This window comes from Leptonotus elevatus, chromosome 14, assembly GCF_054856555.1.
Source record: "Leptonotus elevatus isolate MCC_2025b chromosome 14, RoL_Lele_1.0, whole genome shotgun sequence".
Classification (NCBI taxonomy): domain Eukaryota; kingdom Metazoa; phylum Chordata; class Actinopteri; order Syngnathiformes; family Syngnathidae; genus Leptonotus; species Leptonotus elevatus.
Window position 1 is genome coordinate 15605000 of NC_141252.1, and position 24868 is coordinate 15629867.

The window sequence follows — 24868 nt, forward strand, 5'->3', positions numbered from 1 at the left end:
CCACTATCATTAGTTTTTACTTTATCAACCACGCTAAATAACGTTTACTTGCATGGAAATGTGTACATTTTTATTACTGTAAGCAATGAGATGCTCACTACAGTGCAAGTGTGTCGCACATTGAACTGAGCTAGAGCGAGAGAGACCAGATGTGTGCATGCAGCAGTGCTACTCAGCGGGGTTGTGGCAGAAAGGGGAACTACAGTACCATAATGTATATGTGACACACACTTAAAAATATGAACTTCTGAGCACAATTCAGCATTTTATAACATTTATGGACATCAGTCAGTGTTTGTTCAGATCTGCGAATGTTCTTAAGTCAGATATTCAAAACTAGAGGACTATCTGTAAATGTATGATCGCCTCTTATAATAACTTGTTTTGAAATCAGAAGCCAGTAAAATTTGTTTGTTCAAATATTATTACATTTATTTTAAGCGGGGATTGGTAACCAAAAATCTCTCAATATCTCAAGGATTTCGGTCTTAAAGCAAGAAACACAAAGTGGATGCACATAATTTGCTTTAGCAGGCCACATAATAATGTGACGGGCCGGATCTGGCCCCCAGGCCTTGAGTTTGACATCTGTACAAACCTGTGTACAAATCCCGCTGCATCCACATCATGTGCAAACAAATGAGCCTAAAGGTCTCCCGTAATCAATACAAATGTGATGGAACAATGCAGATGAATGCAACTATTAGCATATGTCCTCTGCATGTTTGACTTTTGACCCGGCAGGTGTCCTGTTCCTGGTTGTGATGGTCAGGGTCATGTGACAGGAAAGTATGCATCCCACAGAAGTGCGTCAGGATGTCCCATAGCTGCCAAGAGACAAAAAGACGGCTACCTAAATGGCATCCAGTTCACGTGGAAGTCTGGCAAGACGGAGGGAATGTCCTGTCCCACGCCGGGCTGCGACGGCTCGGGTCATGTCAGCGGCAGTTTCCTGACACACCGAAGGTACGAATTAACTCATTTTATGGTGCATCTGCTAAATGGAAAAGTTGCACCAGCGAGCCTGCTGCATTAATTGTCATTGCTTTTGCAGTCTGTCCGGCTGTCCACGCGCCACCTCGGCTATGCGGAAAGCCAGACTCTCTGGAGTGGACATGCTCACAATTAAGCAGCAGCGCAGCAGCAATGGTACCTACAACCATGACTTCAAATCACAATAAGGACTCTCAAAATGTGGTGGTTGTAAATAATGACAGACAGGAGTGACATCAATCCAGAAGTAGCTTGCACATAAACCTAACGTTGATTAACTGTGCTACATATCGTACTGACACTTAACTTTAGCCTTTGTTGAATTTTAGATGCTCATAAATGATGAGAGAAGTTGTCTGAGATTCTTTCTTCCTTTAATTGACTAAGATGATCCATGTCAAATATTTCACAGCGGTGAAGATTGTGTCTCATAATGTCCTTCATAATTCATTTCTGCAGAGTTTTAATGTGTCATTTTAATGATCCCTATCAAATATGAAGCCTGCTTCATATTTAGACCTTTGCGCTGACGCCTGACTTGCTGCTCTGCAGGGTTGGATCACGAAGAGGAGCTCAAACATCTGGATGAAGAAATCAAAGACTTAAGTGACTCAAATTCACAAGTGGAAGCAGACATGATCAAACTCCGAACTCAGGTAACACATTTAAGCATTTCTCCCACCTGACTGACTGAGTGAGATATGCAAGTCATCACTGTAACCCTCCTCTCGTCAGATCACCACTATGGAGTCCAACTTGAAGTCCATGGAGGAGGAAAACAAGGTGATTGAACAGCAAAATGACTCTCTCCTGCATGAGCTGGCCAACCTCAGCCAGTCACTGGTTAACAGTTTAGCTAATGCCCAGCTCCCCCATATGGTAAGGGCCCCAAGGAGCAAGCCAGACAGTTGCAGTTAATAGTCATTGCAGAGAGGCTTGATTGTGTCAATGTTTACAATCATGTATTCACGTTAATGCTGTTATTTATGTACACTGAAAAAAACAACCCTTGGATTTACATTTGTTTAAAGAATGGCCATTGGTTGCGCGCAACAAAATCACGTTTCAACAATATGAATATTGTTTTCTGGCAACATTTTCTGGTAGATTATTTCATTTGAATGTTTATTATACTATAGGATTTCATTTGGAATTTACCAAATGTACTATAAAATGAAGTTAGTACCATAATGTAATCTGAAAAGTAAAATTCCTCTAATACAAAACACAGAACACAAGTTAACGATTCCTTTCATTGACATATTTTCAGGTATGAAAATACACCTTAAAGGGATACTTGACTCATTGAGCTATTTTTAGCAGTACAAAGTTCATATTTTGTCCAAGATTAATTTGATTACTTCATTATTTTTCATGTACAATTAACACCTTTAAAAACACTTCCACTTGCTGTCAACTGAAGATGACATCACCTGTGCTGAGGAAGTAGCTAACGACCAATCATGGCTCACCTGTTTTCTGGGTTTGGTCAGCAAGCTGAGCCATGATTGGCCTTTACCTACTTCCTCAGCACAGGTGAGGTAATCTTCAATCAACAGCAAATGGCAGCATTTGGTTTTAAAGATATTAATTGTGCATGAAAAATAATGACGTTTTCAAATTCACTCTGAACACAATTGTAAGTTGTTATTGCTGGAAATGGCTAAATGAGTCAAGTATCCCTTCAAGTGCAAAATCTTGAATGTCTTGAACTTGGACATTCAATTAGCACAAAAAAGCAAACAATTCGTTTTTGAAATACATTTATAGCAACTAGGTCTATTCATCCCAAATGCATAACAAGGCTAATCTCAGGTGAAGTCAAAATAGACAAAATAGGATTAAGAGGCGGCCGACAACTAAGGCAGAAAATTCAAAATTGCAAGTAAAAAATAAATACAAGTGGTTGAGCTAACAAAACTAGCTGTCCTCTTATTAAGCAAATTATTCTTTTACTTATTTCCTCGTGTATATGAAAAAAATATATATATATACAGTAAAAACATGTTTGAAGCTAAGAGTTGCATACTACAGTGTAAAGATGCAACTTTGTTACGAATGCAGTAAATGCTAAGGAAATACGTATACAAGTAGTAAAAGCATTCTCTAACACTTTTTGTATTCATATAAAAAAATGTAAGAGCTTCTATGTTCCGTATTTCCACAGAAACCGCTGGCACACAAAGAACCTCTTCTTCGGACTAACAGCTGCTTACAGCTCCACCAGCAAGTAAGTCTTTTACTCCCATAAACTGTCAAAATAAGTCATTGAAAAATCCAGAATTGAGCACCTGTAGCCCTAATCTGTTCCTCATATTTCATATTGTGTTTTTGGACCCTCAGGAGCCCATTGAACAAAACTTTGATGCCTATGTCACTTCCTTAACGGACATGTACGCAGCCCAAGACCAGTACCACAGTCCGGAAAACAAAACCTTGTTGGACAACATCAAGCAGGCGGTCCAAGGGATCCAAGTGTAACTATTTGGGAACGGAAGCCTCATGTTGTGTCAAGATGTGGGCGTCTCAGAATCGTCAAGAGGTTCCATTGCTTTGGTGCATAGCAGTTGCATATAATGTACAGTGTTAAATATTACGAATACTTAAGAAAAAGAGAGGTATTATGCTTAAGAGACATAAGACAATTTTGTTTCATTTCGGGGGTGGGATGGGGGTCGGTTTCGATTGGAGGAAGAACACAAAAGCATAAACAGCAAAATAGTTTTTGAGGACATTTTGTACGTTTTCATATGAGCTGACAGTGTCATGTAATGTTTCTAGCTGCTCACATATGCACATTTTAGTGTATACTACTGAACAGTAAGCGGATACTAATGGAACATGAGTTTTCTTTTTATTGCTTGACCACAGAGCATTTTAGATGAAAAAAAAAAAAGCTGAGCTGGACAGTGATCTAAAAGGAAAAACAAATAATTTTTCGCCTCAACGGGTGGTTTTAGATTTTTCTTTTTTTTTTCTTTTTTTTCTGTCTTTCTTGTGGAGTGTTCAATGGCAAGAGCTGGCTTGCTAAATGACTTTATTTTTGACAATGCTTGAAAAAAAATATTGTGTTTTCTTTTATTCTAAAAAAAAAAATGTGTAGCTGAAGTGGGGGAATTTGTAATTGGTGCTGTAAATGAATCTGGAGGGGGAAACTGACCGGACGTATGTATGAATGTATGTATGAGCAGTTATATTGTAAACATCATTACACGGAAACCCGATGGTGGAAATCCCATAATATTTAGGAGACCAAATTAATTCCCAGGGGAACAGATTTGTGTAGTGAGTGTACGCACACACGCATCTCATCCTATAATCTCAATTCCAACTGTAAAGACGACGAGCTAGAGACATCATTCATATCCTCCTATGAAATCCAAATTGTGTTGCTAGAATCAAATAATACAAGCAATATCAAAAGTAAATCACTTGTTTATTGTAGTTAGGTGATACAATCTGCAAAGGGACAAAATATAGGGTATATGCAATTTCTTGTTTATAAACAAAGTGGGGCAACACGAATCTTTTTAATATAGCTGTGTACAATAGTGATTTTTTTATACAAATCTTTTAATACAAAAAGTTTTTTTAAATAATGTAGGAGGAATCTGATTGCTGAGTTGTCAAAGTGAAACGTGGGTTCCACTTTTTTCTGTAATATTTTGCACAGGGACACCTTCGTTTCCATGTTCTGATGTTGGTACAGAACTAAAAGCAGTACCCGAGAGACGAAAAGGAGGCTTTTGTAAAGAGTATTTATAGACAGCAGGACTTACAGGGTCACTGTCGCCACGTATGTGCCAGTCGACTATTTGCACTTGTCCTTGAAGATATTATCCTTACGTATGGCGACGTGCAATTTTCCAGGTGACCTCTTTGGCACACGATTGGAGCAACGAACAGCTTGGAGCCACTGTGTGGATTCAGTACCACCGAAAAAGGAAGAACAGGGAAGAGGATGACTATAACCATAGCAGTTGTACTGTAGGCTATTGTAAAAACATGATCAATGTTCATTTTTGCTATGTTTTAGGAAGATGAAGTTATCCCCCAGCAGCACTTTATATCTAATCACTGTACAAAGGAATTAAATAATCAATCAATTTAAGATTTAAAAAAAGAAAAAAAAAGCAGAAGACAACAAAGGCCTGTTGAAACGAGACCTTTTGAGAGGGTGATACAATCCAGCATCACACACCCGGCGTGACTGTATGCACCTCTCCATTCTGTTGTTCTAGTTGTTAGCGGTCATCAGAATTTGCCTTGTCCACAGCGAATGGAGCTGAATCTCATCAAACGAACTTTGCCGTCCACTTGCGGGACTCTCCCCTGCGCATCATCCATAACTGAATTCGCCTTTTTTTCCCCCGGCATTGTGTCTGCAGCTTTTTGCCAATATAGTGATGCTTCAGTAGAGTAATTGCTAGTACAAGTTTTTGGGGATTAATTGTCATTATCAGTCCAAATGGAAAAAGGGATTATTAAAGCACAAACTGCTCATCTGACGTTGGTACGTAAATAACAAATCTGAAGTTATCTGTGACTCTCTATAGGGAACTCAAAATGGTTGCAACATATTTCAAATGATGACTTTTCTTTAAAAAAGAAAAAGAAAAAAAAGATTGTGAGATCATCCGATTTTATTACTTTATTTGCACCGTTTAATTTTGAGATGGGTTTCAGTGACCATGAACAAAGACTGGATTTTGTATAAACTATTGTGCTCTCTGTGGAACTGAAGTTTGATTTATTTTTGTACGACACAGCATGGATTTGTTGACATTTTAATTTTGCTATAAATGTGTGAGATCACAAGTTGCTGTGATATTTCATTTATAAATTGTGAACTTTGTACAATTTTTGTCATGCTGGATGTTGACACATCTTACTCGAATAAAGAAAAATGTGTTGCCAGAGGCCTGTAAATTGCCTCATGTCATTTTTCTTTTTATTGTTATACTGTAATTCTCCACTAGTCCAAACAAAGCATTTTAATTAATATTGCATTTGTGGAACAGGAATTAAGCAGCAAAAGCCACCAGTTTGTATCCATATCAGGGGGCAGCCGTTTTGCCACTTGCTGTCCACTGAAAATTACATCACAGTTGCTCAGGGTTTTTGGTAAGACCAATCACGGCTCACCTGTTTTCTGTCATGTGACCTTTGCAAACGAGGACGAGGATTAGAGAAATCTGCTGTAACGACTTTCAAACGTATGACGTCAGACTTCTACCCACGGCACCCCCACCCTACCACCACCAACAACCATCCCCTCCTGCAACACACACAATCCAATCAACTTTTCTTCTTCTTCTTCTTATCAGGAATTGCTCTTATTTTCTGAAGAAATTGAACTTTGTGTTCGTGCGTGTGTATTTTAAAGTACAGTACATCAATTCGCCAGCAGATGTCAGCAGATGTCAGACAACGCATACGGTACTACACAATGGCCCCTCGTGATGTGCAACTCCCACAAAAGTTTTTCGTAGCAAACTGATGTTACATAATACAGTCTGATGCTTCTCAGAACATTAGAATATCGAGGAAAAGTCTATTTATTTCAACTTTTTTTTTTAAGTGAAACTTGAATGTTGCATTAGTTCACCCCACACAAAGTGAAATATTTCAAGCCTTTGTTTAAATTGTGATGATTATGGCAGAAATACACGCACGCACACACACACACGCACACTCAAAGTGTTTTGCATATATCAAGTGACCAGCAAAAAAATCTCAAACACAGAAATGTTGGCCTTCTGAAAAGTGTATTCAAATATGTCCTCAGTACTTTATTGGGCTTCCTTTTGCATTAATTACAGCATCAAGGCATTGTGGCATGATGGAGATGGATCAGCTATTGGCACAGTTTAGTGCAGCCCAAGACGCTTTGATGTCAGCCTTTTGATTGTCTGCGTTTCAGTGTTTCTGTTCCCTTGTCTTCCTTTTGACAATACAACATCAATTTTCAATGGGGTTCAACTCAGGCGACTTTGCTGGCCAATGAAGTGATGTTATTCCATGACTATTAAAGCAGGTATTGGTGGTTTGGGCTTTATGGGCAGGTGTTGTATCTTGGAAAATAAAATCATTGTCTCAAAAAAATAAATAAACCTCACCGGCAGCGGGAAGCATGTAGTGCGGTAGACTGTGGACTTGATCAAAGACAATGGAGCCACAGCAGCAAATAAAATGGCTTCCCAAACCATTACTGATGGTGGAAAGGTCACACCGGACTTAAAGCTGTTTGACTTTTGTGCTTCTCCAGACTCTGGGAGACCTTGATTTACCAGTGTTTTTTTTTCTCCTTAGCCCAGCACAGACGCTTCTGACGTGTTGGGATCAGGAGTGGTTTGAGTCATGGAAATCTACAGCTGTAGCCCATGTCATGCAAACATCTGTTATGGTGGTTCTTGATACACCGACACCAGCCTCAGTCCACCCCTTAAGGAGCTCCTCCACATTTCAGAATCACCATTGCTTGACATTCTCTCCATCCTTAATTGTCACTTGTGCAACTTTTCCAGCTATGTTTTTCCCTTCCTCTCAACACGCTGTTCATGTACTTTGAGACAGCGCTGTGTGAGAGCATCCGGCCTTTTCTCCTTATAGAGGGTGTCAATGGTTATCTACACAACTGTCAATTTAGCAGTCTTTCCCATGATTCTGAAGCCGGACTGAGGCCATTTCGAGGATGAGGAAAACCTCTACAGTTGTTTTGCACAAACAGCTGACAAGATTGGGACACCGGGAGCCTAATGTAATGTAATGTAATATTCCAACACCAGGGTTTATTATTATTATGATTTTTGCATCTTTCTGCCATAATTATCAAAATTGAAACAAATAAAGGTTTGAAATATTTCACTTTGTGTGAGGTGAACTAATACAACGTAAAAGTTTAACTTTATGAAACAAATGATTGAAATAAACGGACTTCTCCTTGATATTCTAATTTACTGACCGGCACCTCAAACACCATCTTGTTAGTAGTCATTTTGAAAAGCATCTGTTTCGGTGCCCACATTATTCTTTCCCTCGTACTAAATTCTGTTTAACAAAAATATTGATGATGCACACTTGACACACAAGACATGAAGTAAAAATGAAACCAATAATAAAACTAAAATAAATACCAGGTTTGTATGGGCATATTTTTCGGTATGTGGAAAGAAGCAGAAGCACTTGTTGAAACACCATAAATACACATAAACTTGCGAATTCCACCCATTTCAGACCCTGAAGCGCCGAAGTGAGGCAGACACATCACGACCAACCAGTCGCTCCTCAGTCAGGGATACAAAAGTTTAACCTCCCCAAATTTAAAAAAGATACATATGTATATTTGAAAGTTACAAAATAATCAATAATTCAAGTTGTAAAAGCAGCCTTATCGTATGCAAACATACACAGTAAAGTATTTGGTGCATCAGTGCAGTGACACTTCAGTGCCGGTGACTCCGACAAATTGTAACAAAGGCCTATAAACATGTTTATTGAATCTGCAATGTGATGAACGCAATTGGATGAGGAGCCTCCATACAGTACACAGATGTTTCCTGTGCTTCATTGAGATCAGAGCACTGTTGTGTCCCCAGAACAAATTTAAAAACAGGATGAAAAACCAACAATGCAAATGTGGTTACTGTTCGCATGAGACTAAATGTTTTTGCACTTTATACAGTGACGCACTGTATGTCCTGACATGCATTGCACACAATAGAGCCCCAATGATGGTTCCAATTTGAACAGACTTCAGCTTTATATTTTAGACGAGAGAAACATTGGGAAATTTAAGGTGCAACATTAGGCCAGCGAAAAATATGCCTGGCCAGATAAAATACGTATGTATATTCTAGATCTATTTGTAATTGTATCTATAATCCACTATTTGGCCATTGTTGTAGTTACAAGGGCTCCAAGATGGGCTTCTTTACCTCATTGGGAAGTGGGGAATGTTCTCAACGACAACTCGTGCATTGGGCCTCTAGCTCATTTTCATGATCGATCCATTTCTTTTCACAGCACTGAGCCTATCCTCATTAGGTTTGTTGGTAAAATGCAGCCTACCCCAGCTGATTTGGAATTTAACATTTAAAATATACGGAACGCAGAAAATTCCATTTCGTTTGAATACAATTTTAATAACCGAAATTGAAACATTTATGTGGAAACTTTATTTATTTTAAAAACATACGATATTACACAGTGTACAATGATATTAAATATTCATTTTATGAACTAAATCGCTGCCTTAATTGTTACGGCTCCGGCCTACTACTGTATTTTAATGCTGTCCAACATGGCGCTGCATGTTTTGAGGTTGTGCAAAAGTTTGCGAACCACTAATGTACTTGTAGGTAAGATGGTTGGTAAACAAACAACTGCACTGCTTGGCTGTCTCGCCCCGCGCGTGCACGCGTTTGCGCGTGAGTGTCCGCGGTGGCTGGGGCTGTGTGTGCGTGTGTGTGTCGTTGTCGGTGCTGCTCGGCTCACAGCTAGCAATGGCGCTGCGGGCTGCCCAGCTCCTCTCTCCGCGTCTCCTACTAGTCGCGGCTTGGCTTTTGCTCGCTAGCGGACCTCAGGCGGTTCTGTCTTGTCCCAGTCGGTGTTTATGTTTCCGAACCACTGTGCGATGTATGCATCTGAATCTGGAAACGGTACCGGCTGTCTCTCCGCAGACCACCATTCTGTAAGTAGCAGACGATTTTCTTTTTCCCTTTCACTCAAACGGGAACATGAGAGCAAAGACTGGGAATGCTAACAGAACCGTTTCCTCTGCCCAACATTTGAAGCCTCGTGGTAAACTTTATTGCTCCCCGGGGTCTTTCTTGTAAGTTGAAGCAAACTTTCTGGACCACTGTTAACGTTGCGCACAATTGATTTTCAAAGTGGTGGTATGTCTTGCGATATGTCCCAGGAAGTTTTCGCCAACACCTGCCGGTGAACTTTGCTGTTGGCTGGAGGGGTTAACGGTCAAGCTTTTGGGGGTCACACAGCTGGTGAAGGGGCGCCCCATGAACAATGTGGGGTGTGAAAGTCAGTCAGTGGGGGTTCCAGCGGCAAGAGTCGCGCTTCTGCCGGCTGCTTGAATTTGCACGTTTTGAAGACCCTTATTTGAGGACGCTTCTTGACCACTTTGTAATTGAGATTTTGGTATGGAATTGTTGTTTTTTGTTTCTTTCTCTCTTTCTTTGTGTGTGTGTTGTTCTTGCTTCTGCTGTACTCGTATGCGTGGGAGAAGTACTGCTGTAGCCAGAGCATTCTGTGAATTCTTAGAAATAAAAATACAATTGTAATTTCAGATTGTCACAGGGGTGTAAAACCTCAATGGAACTACTTTTGACACTTTTTAAAAATGGGAACATTGTCACTAGGGGTGGGAATCTTTGAATGTCTCACGATTCGATTCGCTTCCGATTTTTGGGTGTGCGATTCGATTCAGAACGATTTTTGATTGACAATGATTTTTGCTTCAATTTAAAGATGTTCAAGGAATCGTAATGATCTACTCTAGTCTGACTCGCTAATGCTAATTATTGCGTTACTCGCGTTACTTTTATCACTCAAAAGAACGGCACCACGCTGCAAAAAAAACAACAGCTTTTATTGGAATAACTTGACGTGACTTTTTCCTTCTACTCTCTAATGTGGCTACAACTTAACAGTGTATCAGACAGCGTAGAACCACACTGCCCTTATGTGGCCAATTTGGGTACAACATGAACAGCGCTCCCAATAAAGGCACACACAAACAAAGGGAAGACAGTATAAAATACTTAAAATAAAATTGATTTTGGGACATTTAAAATCGATTCTGAATCGTGCTAAATGAGGATCGCAGTTCTTATGAGAATTTTATTTTTGGCACAATAGTCACGTTTATTATTTTTGCGTGATCATACCTGGTGGTGTGTCTTTGATGGAGAGAAATGGTGTGCGCCATACCTACTCCTAACTGTACGTATATATACATTTTCAGAGAAGGGTACTACATCAGAAAGGTCTTTTGGAGCAATTACTTAACTGTACAAATCCTCTAAATTCAGCTTTTCCACAGTAACTATTCTCAGTTTTCCCTAGTTCTTCATGAATGCGGACTGATTTTCTTTTGTGTCTAATCAAAAGAAGACATTTGCAAACATCTGCTTTTACTTTGGAAAATAATGATCAAACCAGTAAGTTTAAAAAAAGTTGGGAAGTACATCAAGTCCTCTAGTGTGATATTGATTCATTGTTGTTAAACAACAATAGTTGGTTAATGAACAGTAATCGGGGGGGAAAGTTTGGTAATACACTTTAATGCAATGTAAAATGTTATCCAATTAATCAATGGAATGCTTGATAGCACAATTGATTCTAATTTCTAAAAATGGTGACATTAAAAATGTGTACCCACATAAATAAAAATGATCGCCTTATATTATCACATACAAACACACACAAAAAAGGATAACTATTTTGAAATCAGTGTGTAAAAAAAAAAAAAGTTAAACAAATTTTGTGGTTGGTAACAAAAAATAATGCAAAATTGTCATGTAAAATGTGGGTATTTTACACAGTAGCAAAAAAATATGAAGTCAACACATTAATTGCCTTTGCAGTCCACAAAATTCTGTTCCTTAAACCAAAAACAGTTACCTTCATATTGGGGGTGTGCCCCAAAAAATCGATTATCATTTAGTACGATTCAGAACCGATTTTAAATATCCCAAAAATCCATTTTATTTAAATTATTTTATACTGTCTTCCCTTTGTTTGTGTGTGCCTTTATTGGGAGCGCTGTTCATGTTGTACCCGAATTGGCCACTTAGGGGCAGTGTGGTTCTACGCGGTCTGATACACTGTTAAGTTGTAGCCACATTAGAGAGTGGAAGGAAAAAGTCACGATCAAGTTATTCCAATAAAAGTTGTTTTTTTTGCAGTGTGGAGCCGTTCTTTTGAGTAGCGCACTAATTAGCATTAGCGAGTCAGACTGGAGTAGATCATTACGATTCCTTAAACATCTATAAATGGAAAGAAAAATCAGTGGCAATCAAATCATTTTGAATCAAAAATCGTTTCTAGGTGGAAATCGGGTCGGAATCGAATCGCACACCCAAAAATTGGAATCGAATTGTGAGACATTCAAAGATTCCCACCCCTACTTCATATCATGAAACTAGCCCTACATCGTCCATTAGTATTGATAATGTCTGCTTGGGAACGTACCGGAGGCCCCGAAAAAAGTCAAGTACAGTACTTCTCATAGATGATGTTGACTGCGAGAGAGTGCTCATACAGGACCACTTTTTCTGACCATTTCTACTGCTAATGAAGTATAATTGGAATGGTACCCACCAAAAGAACTGCTTGTGTACTGTTGACCTCCTTACCTGGACTTAGACCGTGGAAAAGTACAAAAAGTCACATTCAATTTCAATATTATCTCAACATGGTACATTTGTGTGGATTGTCCTTTGACTCTAAGTGAACCCTTTTCTGACTGGGTGTACTTGAGGCCCAGCTGAATAGCTCCCCTTTTCACACCCGAGTCAATACAGCCGCCAATCAAGGCAACTCCTCAAATACATTGCCGCCTTTGTGCGGAATTGGCACTGTGATCTCGTTGTCAATGCACTGACCTATTAATAGTTGCATTCTGCCAGGAAACAGGAGGACAAAGGGGCATCTAAGTCAGCTTGAACCACAGCAGCCACTGTTTAGAAAATGCCCTTTAACATCTGGGGTGGCCCCATGGCAGCCTTGTAGTGAACTCGTGGCCCATCCCAGACCAGAGCAGACACACCCCACACCTCACCCCCTCCCATCCTTTGCCACAGCATGGAGAGTATTGTTTAGGTGTTCAAGCAGGATGTCTAAATTTGTTGCAGGGTCGATACGACACAACTGCACGCTGTCATTTCCTGCATGCTTTCATGCTCGCAAGCTTTGAAGTCAGAGTCACTCGCCGCCGTCTGCCGTCAGGTCAGGACATGAATGTCTACCTGGCTGCCTGATATTCCGCACACAGCTGACCCTCTGCAGGGGAAATAATTGCCTAGTACCTGGTGATTCGATTCGTATCACGATTCATTGGTCACGATTCGATTCGATGCCGATTAATCCCGATGCGAATCTATAAATTGATTATTGCGATTTTATTCATTTTTTTACAAACATTTGGAAAATACTAATCAGTCAACTTGTACATGTACACTGTAAGATTTGTATGAAAATGTATATCTGAAAATTCAGATTGCAGTCTGTTTCATGTTTGAACAGCACTGAAATAAAATATTAAGGCTTAATGTTCCATTAATACAACATTCTTCCATGCTTAATGTGTGAATCCTAACCCTAAGTAAGACGTTTTGTTGAATATTCCCAAAAATCGATTCGGCCGCATATTGAATCGATTCGAAAATTGCGCGCTGTAATATCCCGATATATTGCCGAATCGATTTTTCCTAACACCCCTAGGAAATAACTAAAAAAACGCCTGTTGCCTCGGCAAAAACATCTTTCGGGATATTCAATGCAAATATATATATATAGCACTTTATCTACACCAAAAGCCTCATATATTTCCTTCTTTGAAAAAATATTGGAGCTGCTACTATTTAATCTTTTTAAAATCGATTATCCTATCGGTTATTCCACCGAATAATCGAGTAATAGAATCCAAAAATTATGATTCGCTATTCGTTTTTAACGGCCAATTTGCATCTGGAGTCAACAGCGATTCGTGCACAACCCTTAAAGGAAATACCGTAAATCCATGTTCAATTCTCAATGGTTCTGATCGAATGCTGGGTTGGTTAGGCAGTAAACAGTATTTTGGTGATCGGATACAACCGGTAGTCCAAATTAAGGAGCCTGACAGTGACAATATCTTGAATCTCTTGTGAAAAAATAAATAAAATAATAAATCTAGGAACTGTTGTACTCAGGCTTTTTGCCAAACACTTTTCTACAAAACATTTGGACCAGGAAATGCTGATGTTTTTCCCCCAGACTTTCTTTTTTTTCTGGCAGCCATGTGTTTTTCAGCTGTTTTCTCTCGGGACTCGAGGCATGATAGTAAATTATATTCCCGCACAATAATGACACATCTGTATACTTTCTCAAGGATTTTGAGAAGTGATGTCTTCATCCAGTGTTGTAGACTGTATTAATATTTGTACCAGTACTGGGCTGGTGATGAAATTACATACCTTCCAATTGAGTTGTGACAAGTGCACTGTACCACACAAAAGCTTAGCTTAGCTATTATTAGCATGGCTTACAGGCTTACTCCCCTGTCTTCTCTTCATCTTGGTGATAACGCTACTTATTATTATAATAATAATAATAATAATAATAATGCATCGGATTTATATAGCGCTTTTCTAAACACTCAAAGACGCTTTACGATGGAGTGGATACATTATTGATGCACTCACACATTCACACTGTGGTGGCGGTAAGCTACTTAAGTAAGGCTGACGGAATCGTGGCTGCCAGCGTGCGCCTACTAGGGGTGTGCCAAAAAATTGATTCTCATTTAGTACGATTCAGAATTGATTTTAAATGTCCACAAATCGATTTTGTTTAAATTATTTTATACTGTCTTGCCTTTGTCTGTGTGTGCCTTTATTTGGAGCGCTGTTCATGTTGTACCCGGTTTGGCCACTGAGGGGCAGTGTGGTTCCACGCGGTCTAATACACTGTTAAGTTGTAGCCACATTGATCTACTGGCGTAGATCATTACGATTCCTTGCACATCTATAGATTCAAGCAAAAATCTTTGTCAATCAAATCATTTTGAATCCAAAATCGTTCTTAATCAAAAATCGATTCTGAACCGAATCGCACCCCCAAAAATCGGAATTGAATCGAATCTTGAGACATTTAAAGATTCCCACCCCTAGCGCCTACAGCCCCTCCGACCACCACCAAACATTCGCACCTTCCATACACCAGTGTGAGTCGCACTGGAGGCAATGTGTGGGCAAGGACACAACGACAACATGACTCGGGGAGAGCGAGGATCGAACAGCCGACCTTCTGGTCGCTGAACGACTGTCTCTACACCCTGAGCCACGGCCGCCACAGCTTAGTGCTGTTCAGTCTTTCTGCTGGTGTTTTGGCCGAGACACAAAAGGTTTTTGACAAAATCGAAATGTTCCTGACAGCATTTCCAGAACGTCCCTGTGAGTTGGTACGAGGGTCGGCATCTCTGCATTCATGATCTACGTAAGATTTGACCCGATACTTTTGACAGCCTTGATGAGGTTTGGCCACAAATGATATGCCCATTAGTAAGGAACTGACATCAGTTCCACATCAAAGAACATCAGGTTGTTTTTGATGGTAAGTTTTCTTCCATAATGTGAGAGCTCACAGTTACTGTAAATTGCTACTAATTGGTATGGCCGTGAAATTGTGTGTGCAGCGCGATAGCACTGTTCCTGTTGGAACAATGGCAACATTTGTTGGTGTGAGGAGGCCTGTGAGTCCGTTCAGTGGTGGTTTGCTGATACACAAACTTCAGCTGCCATTTGTAAGTTTGATGGTGCTTAAGACCATTGTAAACTAAATGTAACAAAAAATACTTTGTGCAGACTCTGAATTTACGTAAAAGTTGCTGCTTAATAATGTAAGCAGTTCTGAATTCTGGCTGAACCAGAATAAGAATCAGAATAAGCTTTCATCCGCAAGAAAAATTCAATTCACAGCAGTCATGATTTTCAATAGCCTTGCAATACTGAAGACAATGGACATTCTGCAAGCTTTGCAAAATAGGGATGCATTTTTTAGATATGCTTATCAGTACCATTCCATGAATTTCTGTGGGAAATGTCATTAATTTGAAATATTCCCAACGGTGGGGACTGTCTTAAATTCTTGAGTTGAGTGTGTCTTCATGTGACCCACTCTGGCCCACAACAGTGCACTGGTCTGACTGAGTGACAGTGAGTCAGGAGGGCAAGTGAAGTTTCATTGTTTGCTATTTGCTGCAGTCAGGCTTTGTGAGGCACTCCGCCTCTGCAGCATTATGGAATGTAAAGCCAGAAATCCCCAAAGCTTTGCTCATTCGCACAGCGAGATTGGCCCCGAGATAGTTGTTGAAAGGACTACACTGTCACTGATTTTTGATTATTTTTAAAGTTTTAAAAAACAGCTTCATGTGCCACAACGGTGATAACATTCCCTTGTGATTTGCTACAACACTTATAGCCAAGTTTAATAGGAGGCTATTCTTCACGGGTCCAATAGCAACGTGGGTGGTGGGGGAAAAAGCGTCGACCAACTCAAAAATTGGTCAACATAAAAATGACTGCCTCGAAACTGTTTTCATTTATTTTAAAACCATATTTGCGTTGTTGTTTTTTTAAAGAAAACTTTTTTTTGCGGCACCTGGAACCAATGTTTGGCCACTTCCCTGTTTCTGCATGGACATTTGTAGCTGCAAACGTGCTTTTCCAGCGACAAATGTAAATTTGCTTAGGTTTTGTGGTTGCTTTAGACTGAAAAGGCAGATATTGGAGACTCGAACACACGCGCGTGACAACGAGCCGGCAGCTGCTTCGGTGGCTGCTCGCTCGATGGCTGCTCGAGGTAACAACATCAACACAGCTTTAAAGTGATGGTTTTTAGGGCTGGGAGCCTCCGGGTACCTCATGATACGACACGATATGCGATACAAGGCTCACGATAACGATTATCTCACGATATGGCGATACAGTGATTATCGATTTATCGGTCAGGTAATAAATCCACGATAATTTACGTTAAAACTACTCAAGACATAAATTGATGTTTTTTTAATCAGAAAATAATTTATTTTTGTATCATCAGTGAAACAAAATATTAAAACTGGTGTTTTCTTCACAGTGAGTACTTGAGTGTATTTTTTTTAATATATTTTACAAATACAACTGTCTTCTTAACAGAGACCATTTTCTGTGAACAAATTTGTGTCTTTCTTAAACACTACTGTCATTACAGTCAGTTACATAGTGAATTATTTCATTTGATAAACGTTGACGATTTTTTGGTGTAACATTGCAAAAGTAAATAAATCAAATTACTTAAATATTAAATCGATATTAATATTCCTCAGAAATTGAATATGTTTACGTATGCAAAACAGTTGCTGGGCAGATAATAAATGTCTTACACAAGTGAAAGTCAACTCATGAGTCTTCTTCGCCTGAAGACTTCCATACATTTCCCCGCCACTCTTATGAGGCGCTCCCCCTAGTGGCCTGCCAAGTAATTGCTCAATAAGTAATGAGCAATGGAGCCGTTATAGTGGCTGTATATTAACTACAAATATCAGGATACTTCCGTAGGCGTATCGATAATCTATCGGGAGACAAAGTATCACGATTTATCGCGATATCGATATATCGTCACACTCCTAATGGTTTTTGTGGTGTTTGTTGCTTTCAAGTAAATTAACACTAAACAAACTTAATCTTCATCACAGTACACGCTCGGTGCATGTTCAAGATAACCTAGTTTAGTTTGCTGCCTGTATGTAATCCACAATCCACAATGTAATCCATTATTAAATGACCTGATATACAGAGAACAAAACATGCTCATCTGCAGTAATGAGCAAAGAATGGAAACTTCATTCTTCTACAGTATGTCACAAGATGTAAGGATTAGCAATTTACCATATCATCCTAGAATGACGGATGGCTAAGTGTTCTTTGTCACCTTCACTTACTGATTGACAGTGCATCAGTCTACTCTCTATACTTCCCATGGTTTCCTTGACGTAGTTCGGAGAATCAAAGTCTGTCCACACTCTAATTTGGGCCACTCTCGCTTGCCAAAAACATCTATGCAGAAGGTGCGAACCCCAGATCATGACATTAGTTCCAGAATAGAAATGTAATTACAAATAATAAGATCATAGTTGCACTGGGGAAGGAAAGAAGACACGTTCGTCACGTCGTGACACACTTCCCGCGGCACCTCCAAAATAAATAAATATCACTACACAGTTCAGCTGTCAAGACACTTTTATTGTGACGAGGTCTGACAACAACAGTGCCTCTAACTGTGCACAAATGACATTTTCAGAGCAAGAAGCACAACGTCAATTGTAAGATTACTTGGAGCCTTAAAACTAAGAAATGAATTGTAACGCAACGCATTTCACATACAACAACGATAATGGCGTTTAAAAAAATGGAGAGAGTAATTAATTAGATTAGTCCGCTTATGAAAAAAGAACGGCGTTAGTTTAACCACCAGGTAAAAACAAATTTTGTGGTCGACTTATTAGTAGAGTTAGCAGAGATAACAGTTGGTTGTGAGAGCTCTCTCTCTCTCTCTCTCTCTCTCTCTCTCTCTCTCTCTCTCTCTCTCTCTCTCTCTCTCTCTCTCTCTCTCTCTCTCTCCCTCTCCCTCCCTCCTTATTTATTTTCCGACTCATGCAGGTTCAGTAGTTTTCTTCCATTCTCTGATGTTCTTGTTTAACTATTAATGAGTCACACAGTCCCGGACTGGCACAGTCTGTGGTGAAATGTACTTGGGCATGTGTCACAGAGCTAAACCCCTTTCTTGACCACAAACAGAAAAGGAGGAGAATTTCACACATGGTGTTCAGATGTAGGATTGGGCGCCGTCCAGCTTTTCTCATTGTTTGGGTCTAGGCAAGTACGTAAAGAAACATCTTGTAAAGTTGCTCATCCACATAAAGTTGAGCACCATATAATGTATGACCCATATGTGAAATTTATTTACTAAGCGGTTTGGATAATGGATGGATGGATGAACTGAACTGAACATTAACTTTTTGAATGTAGTGACACCAGTTCTTTTATTTTTGTTGTTGATTGAAAACATTTGGCTTTGATGTCAAAGTGCAACTAGCATCAACTGCTGAAAGAAGGCATGTAATGCCCCCCCCCCCCCCCCCATAATTTAAAGAGGTTAGCAAGTGACTTAATAAAATGTCTGTAATGAATAGAACATTGTCAAAAATACCTATCAATAATGTCATCAATCTATTTCATGGTTGGATGGATGACGTACAGATAGCTTGCAGAATAAAAGACTCATCTTGTTTGGATTCCCGCGGTTGGCATGTATAGGTGTGGAATTCACAGTGCATACACCCATACACTTTCCATCAATCAATCCCATTGTTCCATTCTGGGTAAACCCAATTAAAATAGTTTCTATAAATTTCTGCATGGGACTTTGTGTTCCTTTCAGATAGGGATGTCCTAATCTGATATCAGCCCAAAAAAAAACATATCGGATTATAGAAATCTGCATCTAAAATCTCCGATATTTACACTTCTATCCAAGCAGTCTTGTGTAACCCAAATGTTTTGAATAAATGGCCATGTTTTCTCATACCTACTGTTAACTATTGGTCTTTGTTTGAATATTATTACTTTATCAAAGTCTCTTCTAAAATGAAACTAAATGAATATCGGATGAATATCGGTATCGGACAGTACTCTACCCTGCAATATAAGAAGTGAAAAAGTTTTATTGGGGCACTTCTGCTTTCGGAGTCAGTAACTAAGAACACCCGCAAGCGTCATTTTAAACACCGTCCGTCCATCTGTCCATCCTTGCATCCATCCATCTACTGAATCCTATTGACCTAACCAGATGGCCTCGCCAGGGTTGGAGAGCCACTGTCCTTCTTTTTTTTCAATGTCTCCCTGCACCAAGACACCTGATTTGATAGATTGAGTCTACAAACTTCTACAGAGCTTGCTGATGAGCTGATCATTTGAGTCAGCTGTGTTGGAGGAGGGAGACGTATCAAACTGGCAGGAGGGTGACTCTTGAGGACCAGGGTTCCTTACCCCTGGCCGAGCTACGTCATCTCATGCAGAGGAGCAGCAGGTCTACCCTGAGCCTCTATCTCTAAGGGAGAGCCTGGACACAAAGGGTTGGGTGATTACGGAAAAACAAATACTATTTTTTGTATTGATATTTGAAATTAAAATGAATACAATTGTTCTTCATTGATTTCAAAACTTAGCACAGTATTCGTTTGACTAGCAAAACTCACAACACTCAAAATTAACACACTATTTCCTCATCATACCCATTCATCCTTGCACATTGAATATTTTATTCTTGAGCACTTAAGTCTATACTTTTTGTCAAGTGCAATATGACTTTGTATATATGTGTGTGTATCTTGCATTTTCATTCTGCTGCAGACACACCTTTGTTTTATACACACCTTTCTTTACATCTTTGCACACCAAAAAATATTTTAAAATTGAACAGCTTCTCTACCTTCCTTCATACCATGAATATGATTTTCAGTGGAAAATCTGGAGTGAGACCCGACTCTCACAGTGGCGAGCATGAAGCAGCGTGACTGAATGCTGATGATGTGTGTAAACAAACACGCAAATAAAACGTACATTTATCAAGTTTAGGGAAAAAAACGATTGCATCCATTTTTGTTGTCGATTGATAAGATATTAGTAAATATTGTGACAGGCGTGCGTACACATTTAGGAAGCCATTCTCTATGAAATGTGCCCAAACGCAGCACAATTTTAGGTTTAGAAATGCTTAGGGGTTTTCGCATCGATGTCACACTGACATGACAGACTCATTTTGACAAAATGGATTTTGATGGAGCACAAGATTTTTTTAATTCACATATTTTGATCACAGCATTTCTCTGCATGCTCCTAAATCATGGTACATATGGTAAATGTTTGTACGTAAAGGTTTTGTTGTGATTTGGTACAACAACAAAAAGAAATTACATCTGTGCTCAATTTTTCTCCAAGTATAAATGACAGCTTATGGCCTTCAAGACGTGCGTTAAATCGGCGCTGCTTGAACCTGCATTTAGTTCCTGCATGCCTTTTATCCCTCAGAGCTGGAGGCTGCTGGTAGGCGAGACAGCTGTCTCAGCATGCCCGGAAAGTGCACTCTGCATCTTGGGCTTGTCGCCTTGTTTTTCTGAGGGTGGTGCTCCTCTTCACCCAGCAGTGATCCATGCTTTTTCCACACTGGACTCGCACCACCAGTTACAATAAATTTGACAGATGGCCATTTATTATATTCCCTAATCCGCCTAAAGATGCTATGCATGGTTGTGGTTTTGCTTTATAAAAATAATAATAAATCAATCGTCACAGGGATTGGCAACTTTAGAAATTCATTCTCTCAAGAAACACCTAACCCATTGAAGGGTCCAAATGAAGCATGACAAAGTTGGCGCACTCTGATTAAATTCTTATGTGTAGGGGCTGGGCTGAACATATCAGTAGATTTTGTTACGGTATTTGGCCCAAATTATTACAAAAATTATTGAGAACAAAAACACAGAAACTTATTTATTTAGCTTTCCCTCTGACAGTGTCGTCAAAACTGTAAAAACTTTCTGGACCTGGATTTGCCACTTCTAAAACTGAACCTAATCATATTTATAAAATATGAATCATAATTATGGAGAAAGCACTTGTAGCATTGCACTGTGCATGTGTGGTGATGCTTTCTTTTTTTATCGCCATGGCTGCTTTCACTTTGCTTTTTGTAAATTGCTGAGGTGAAGGTCAAGTGACGTATTGTCTGTATCTTTATAACCTTGATAGTCATATCTCATGTGTGGGTTTAAAAGAAGAAACTATACAGAGGTTGAATAACAGTATGAAGGACTTCAACTGGTCTTTTTGTTTTGTAATCTGAGCTGCTGTGATTAGTGTCATTTCAGGCTTTGGTGTTGTCAGACTCATCATGCATCCTTTTTCAATTAAGTGTGCAGCAAGAGTGATGCTGCAATTCCCTGACCGCTTTTGACAATGATCTTTGCTTTGCTTATTATCTTTGGGGCAAGAGTTATATAAATGTACCCTAATGATGAGGACCTTGACAAATGCATTCTCGTGAGATGAATAATGCGTGCTTGCTTATCCTTGATCATAACATGACCGGTCACTGTGAGCATCATCTCCTGCAGATGTCTGCTGTCATCTTTGTGTACTTTGACAAGGACGCTTTCTTAATGAATGCTTTTTAGTATTTTCATTTCAAATCATTATGTGAGTGTAATTTATGTTTTCTTTTGCTCTGCAGGGACTTAAGATTCAACAAAATCAAGGATTTACAACCGGGATCTTTTAGTCGATTAAAGAACCTCAACACACTGTAAGTTTTTTTCTTTATTTTGTCTGCACAAATGTCATGTTGTGCAATCATTTAATGTTAACAAAGAAAAAGGATTAAACTTGAAAGGCTGTAATTCTTAACTTTGTTTTGCTGCTACTTTCACATCTGTAAATCAGGATTTTTTTCCCCCATTTCTACACTGTAGGCTCATGTGTCTGAATGATTAGATCTGAGTTCACCAATTTTTTTGAAACTGAGAGCAATTTCGTGGGTTCTAATTAATGCGAAGAGCAACTCCCGTGACATTTCACTTCTGTAAAAACAATTTTGCTCAAACTATCATTAATAATTTAATTAGAGACAGACCGATAACCGATATTTGAACTCCATAAACAACAAACAAATGCCAATCTTGACTCGGTTCTAATGTCTTAAAGCATGTTTATTGATACATTTTTTCAGACTTTTCAAAATGTATAATTTTTATTTGTTATTTTTATTATTTTAGACAATTGACATCCTTTTTATATTTCTAACAAAACAATCAGGCAGCTCCCAAGGTTATCAGTACATCTTAAGTTAAATGGAAACTTAAGCAAGTAAATACCATAACTCGCTATAGTTTTCTACAGTAAATGTTTTTCCCAAAAATTTAAAAATACCCCATGTCTTAAACTTTCACATTTCTTTGTTTTAATGTTGAACAAAAACAAATGGTTCAGAAGGTTCCCAAGGTCAGTAGCATCTCTTATAAAGTTAACTGAAAATTAAAATGAATAGCTCCTTCAGATTAAAAAGGTTTTAGATTTACCTTATATTGGGCGTCAGATTTAAAAAAAAAAATGCCAATACCGATATTCATCAAAATGCCCAATGTCGGTCTTTCCCTAAATTTAATGATATTTGTATAAGAGGAGACTCTCATCATGTTAATGAGCAAGCAATAATTTATTTCAGTAAATTACTGCAATTGTTTTTGCAGTTTTAAATAATACTTTCTACAACATTACAAGGAAATCACAATGCCCCATTACTGGTGAGTAGGGTTGTTAAAAAAAAATCTATTTGGCAATATATTGCGATATTACAGCGCACAATTCTCGTATCGATTCAATATGCAGCCGAATCAATTTTTTAAGATCAATTTTTCAAGGAAATATTCAACAACATGTCTTGATTAGGGTTAGGGTTCACACTTAAAACATGGGATAATGTTATATTAATGGAACATTAAGCCTTAAAATTTGATTTTGATGCTGTTCAAACATGAAACAGATTGCAACCTGTTTGTTAAATACGGTGGCTCACAGTTATAAGCCTGAAGTACATTTTCATACAAATCTTGCAGTGTACATGTACAAGTTTACTGATTAGTATTTTAATCATTTGAGTTAAAAAAAAATCTCAATAATTGACTTATAGATTTGTATCTTGATGTGACCTATGAATCGTTATACAGATGGAATCACAAGGTACTAGGTAATTCACACCCCTACTGGTGAGCTAGATAACGACTAAAATGTACCTTCTATGTGCCTCTCGGTTGATTTTATTGGTGAATTGGCACTGTAATGTACAGGTGTGTCACGCAGACTCACGCAACATAGGGGAAATAGCTATCAAAATATGACCTGCAGTGCCCTTCAAAATTAAATTCTAACTGAGGGTTCTACTTCATCCAAGCCAAATTATATACTGAATACATCCTCCAGTTGAATACTGCACTTTTTTTTTTTGCAGCCTCCTCAACAACAATCATATACGAAGAATCTCACGGGGAGCATTTGAAGATCTTGAAAACCTCAAATATCTGTAAGTTGTCCTGCTGTCAGGTTTTTTTTCTTCTTCTTCTTTCTAGGTCATGTAATGAGTGTTGAGACAGGTTGGCCAAAAAAAAACAAGCCAAACTTGCAATTAAGGGGAGATAAATGACTGCCAGACCGCTTAGCGAGCAAACACATTAAAAACACAACTCTCTCTTTGTCAATCACTGCACAAGACATAGGTTTTTGGGGGGTCTTTCTTTTTTTTTTCAGCTCAAAATTGGATTGCTTCTCATGTTATAACTCTGAGTACCTTGAATCAATGCATTAAAAAAAAACATTTATTCTTACTGTGTGATACTACTCCCTCTAAATAGTCATATTTCCATTGATAGAATTGGTGGTGCAATCTCAACGGCTCATTTTTGATTCATGATCCAGATGGATCAACACCATACGTTCAGATTGAAAAAAAACATGATTAGTCCACATTCACTATATTAGCAGCAGAGGAAGTCGAAAACCCTTGTGGATCAATTAAGACGCATATATGGGGCTATTTTGGAAACCAGGGGTGAAACGAGTCCTCAAATTAATGATAGAGGAGTTTTTATTATTTTTTTCTGCCTCTTGTCCCAACGAACGACATCGTCATTCAGACATATCAAGGAAGCTGGAAACATACTCAACGTACGTAACACGCTGCCTATGCGAAGGCTAACTTAAAAAATAAAGCTTTAGCAAATAATAACATTTTGGTTTTAGGAAAACAAATTTAAGACATTAGTAACTTATATTATACATGGACCATAACAATGTATCCTACCTCATGTTGCAATTAAAGTTGTGTTCATAAATCCTAATTTTTCTTCCGACATTTTTAGTTTAGTTTAGTTTGTTTTTTAATGGGCAAAAGCGTTTTACAAAATAAAGGAAGACAAATCATTTTTGTTTTTTTGTTTTGCTGATCTGAAATACGGTCTGATCTCATGCCAATTGTGACTTTAGTGATCCGTTGCACCACTAGA

At 38.8% G+C, this 24868-nt stretch overlaps 2 protein-coding genes across 12 annotated transcripts in view; both read left to right on the forward strand.

The window, feature by feature from the left end:
• myt1lb (myelin transcription factor 1-like, b) overlaps positions 1-5922 on the forward strand; it is a 139782-nt gene extending 133860 nt beyond the window's left edge. For 8 of the 11 annotated variants that reach the window (XM_086095211.1, XM_086095220.1, XM_086095221.1 and 5 more), the window contains 6 exons: positions 745-966; positions 1055-1149; positions 1546-1649; positions 1729-1872; positions 3161-3223; positions 3337-5922. In XM_086095211.1, coding sequence (XP_085951337.1) covers positions 745-966; positions 1055-1149; positions 1546-1649; positions 1729-1872; positions 3161-3223; positions 3337-3474 — 766 coding nt within the window. In that variant the 3' untranslated portion in view covers positions 3475-5922. The remainder of the gene's footprint in view (positions 1-744; positions 967-1054; positions 1150-1545; positions 1650-1728; positions 1873-3160; positions 3224-3336) is intronic. The other 3 variants (XM_086095217.1, XM_086095218.1, XM_086095213.1) reach the window with 2 other exon arrangements.
• A 3512-nt stretch (positions 5923-9434) lies between these two features.
• Positions 9435-24868, forward strand: part of pxdn (peroxidasin) — a 55583-nt gene continuing 40149 nt past the window's right edge. Inside the window, exons 1-3 of the mRNA XM_086095489.1 lie at positions 9435-9685; positions 22045-22116; positions 23818-23889. Of these exons, the coding sequence (XP_085951615.1) occupies positions 9498-9685; positions 22045-22116; positions 23818-23889 (332 nt within the window). The 5' untranslated portion in view covers positions 9435-9497. The remainder of the gene's footprint in view (positions 9686-22044; positions 22117-23817; positions 23890-24868) is intronic.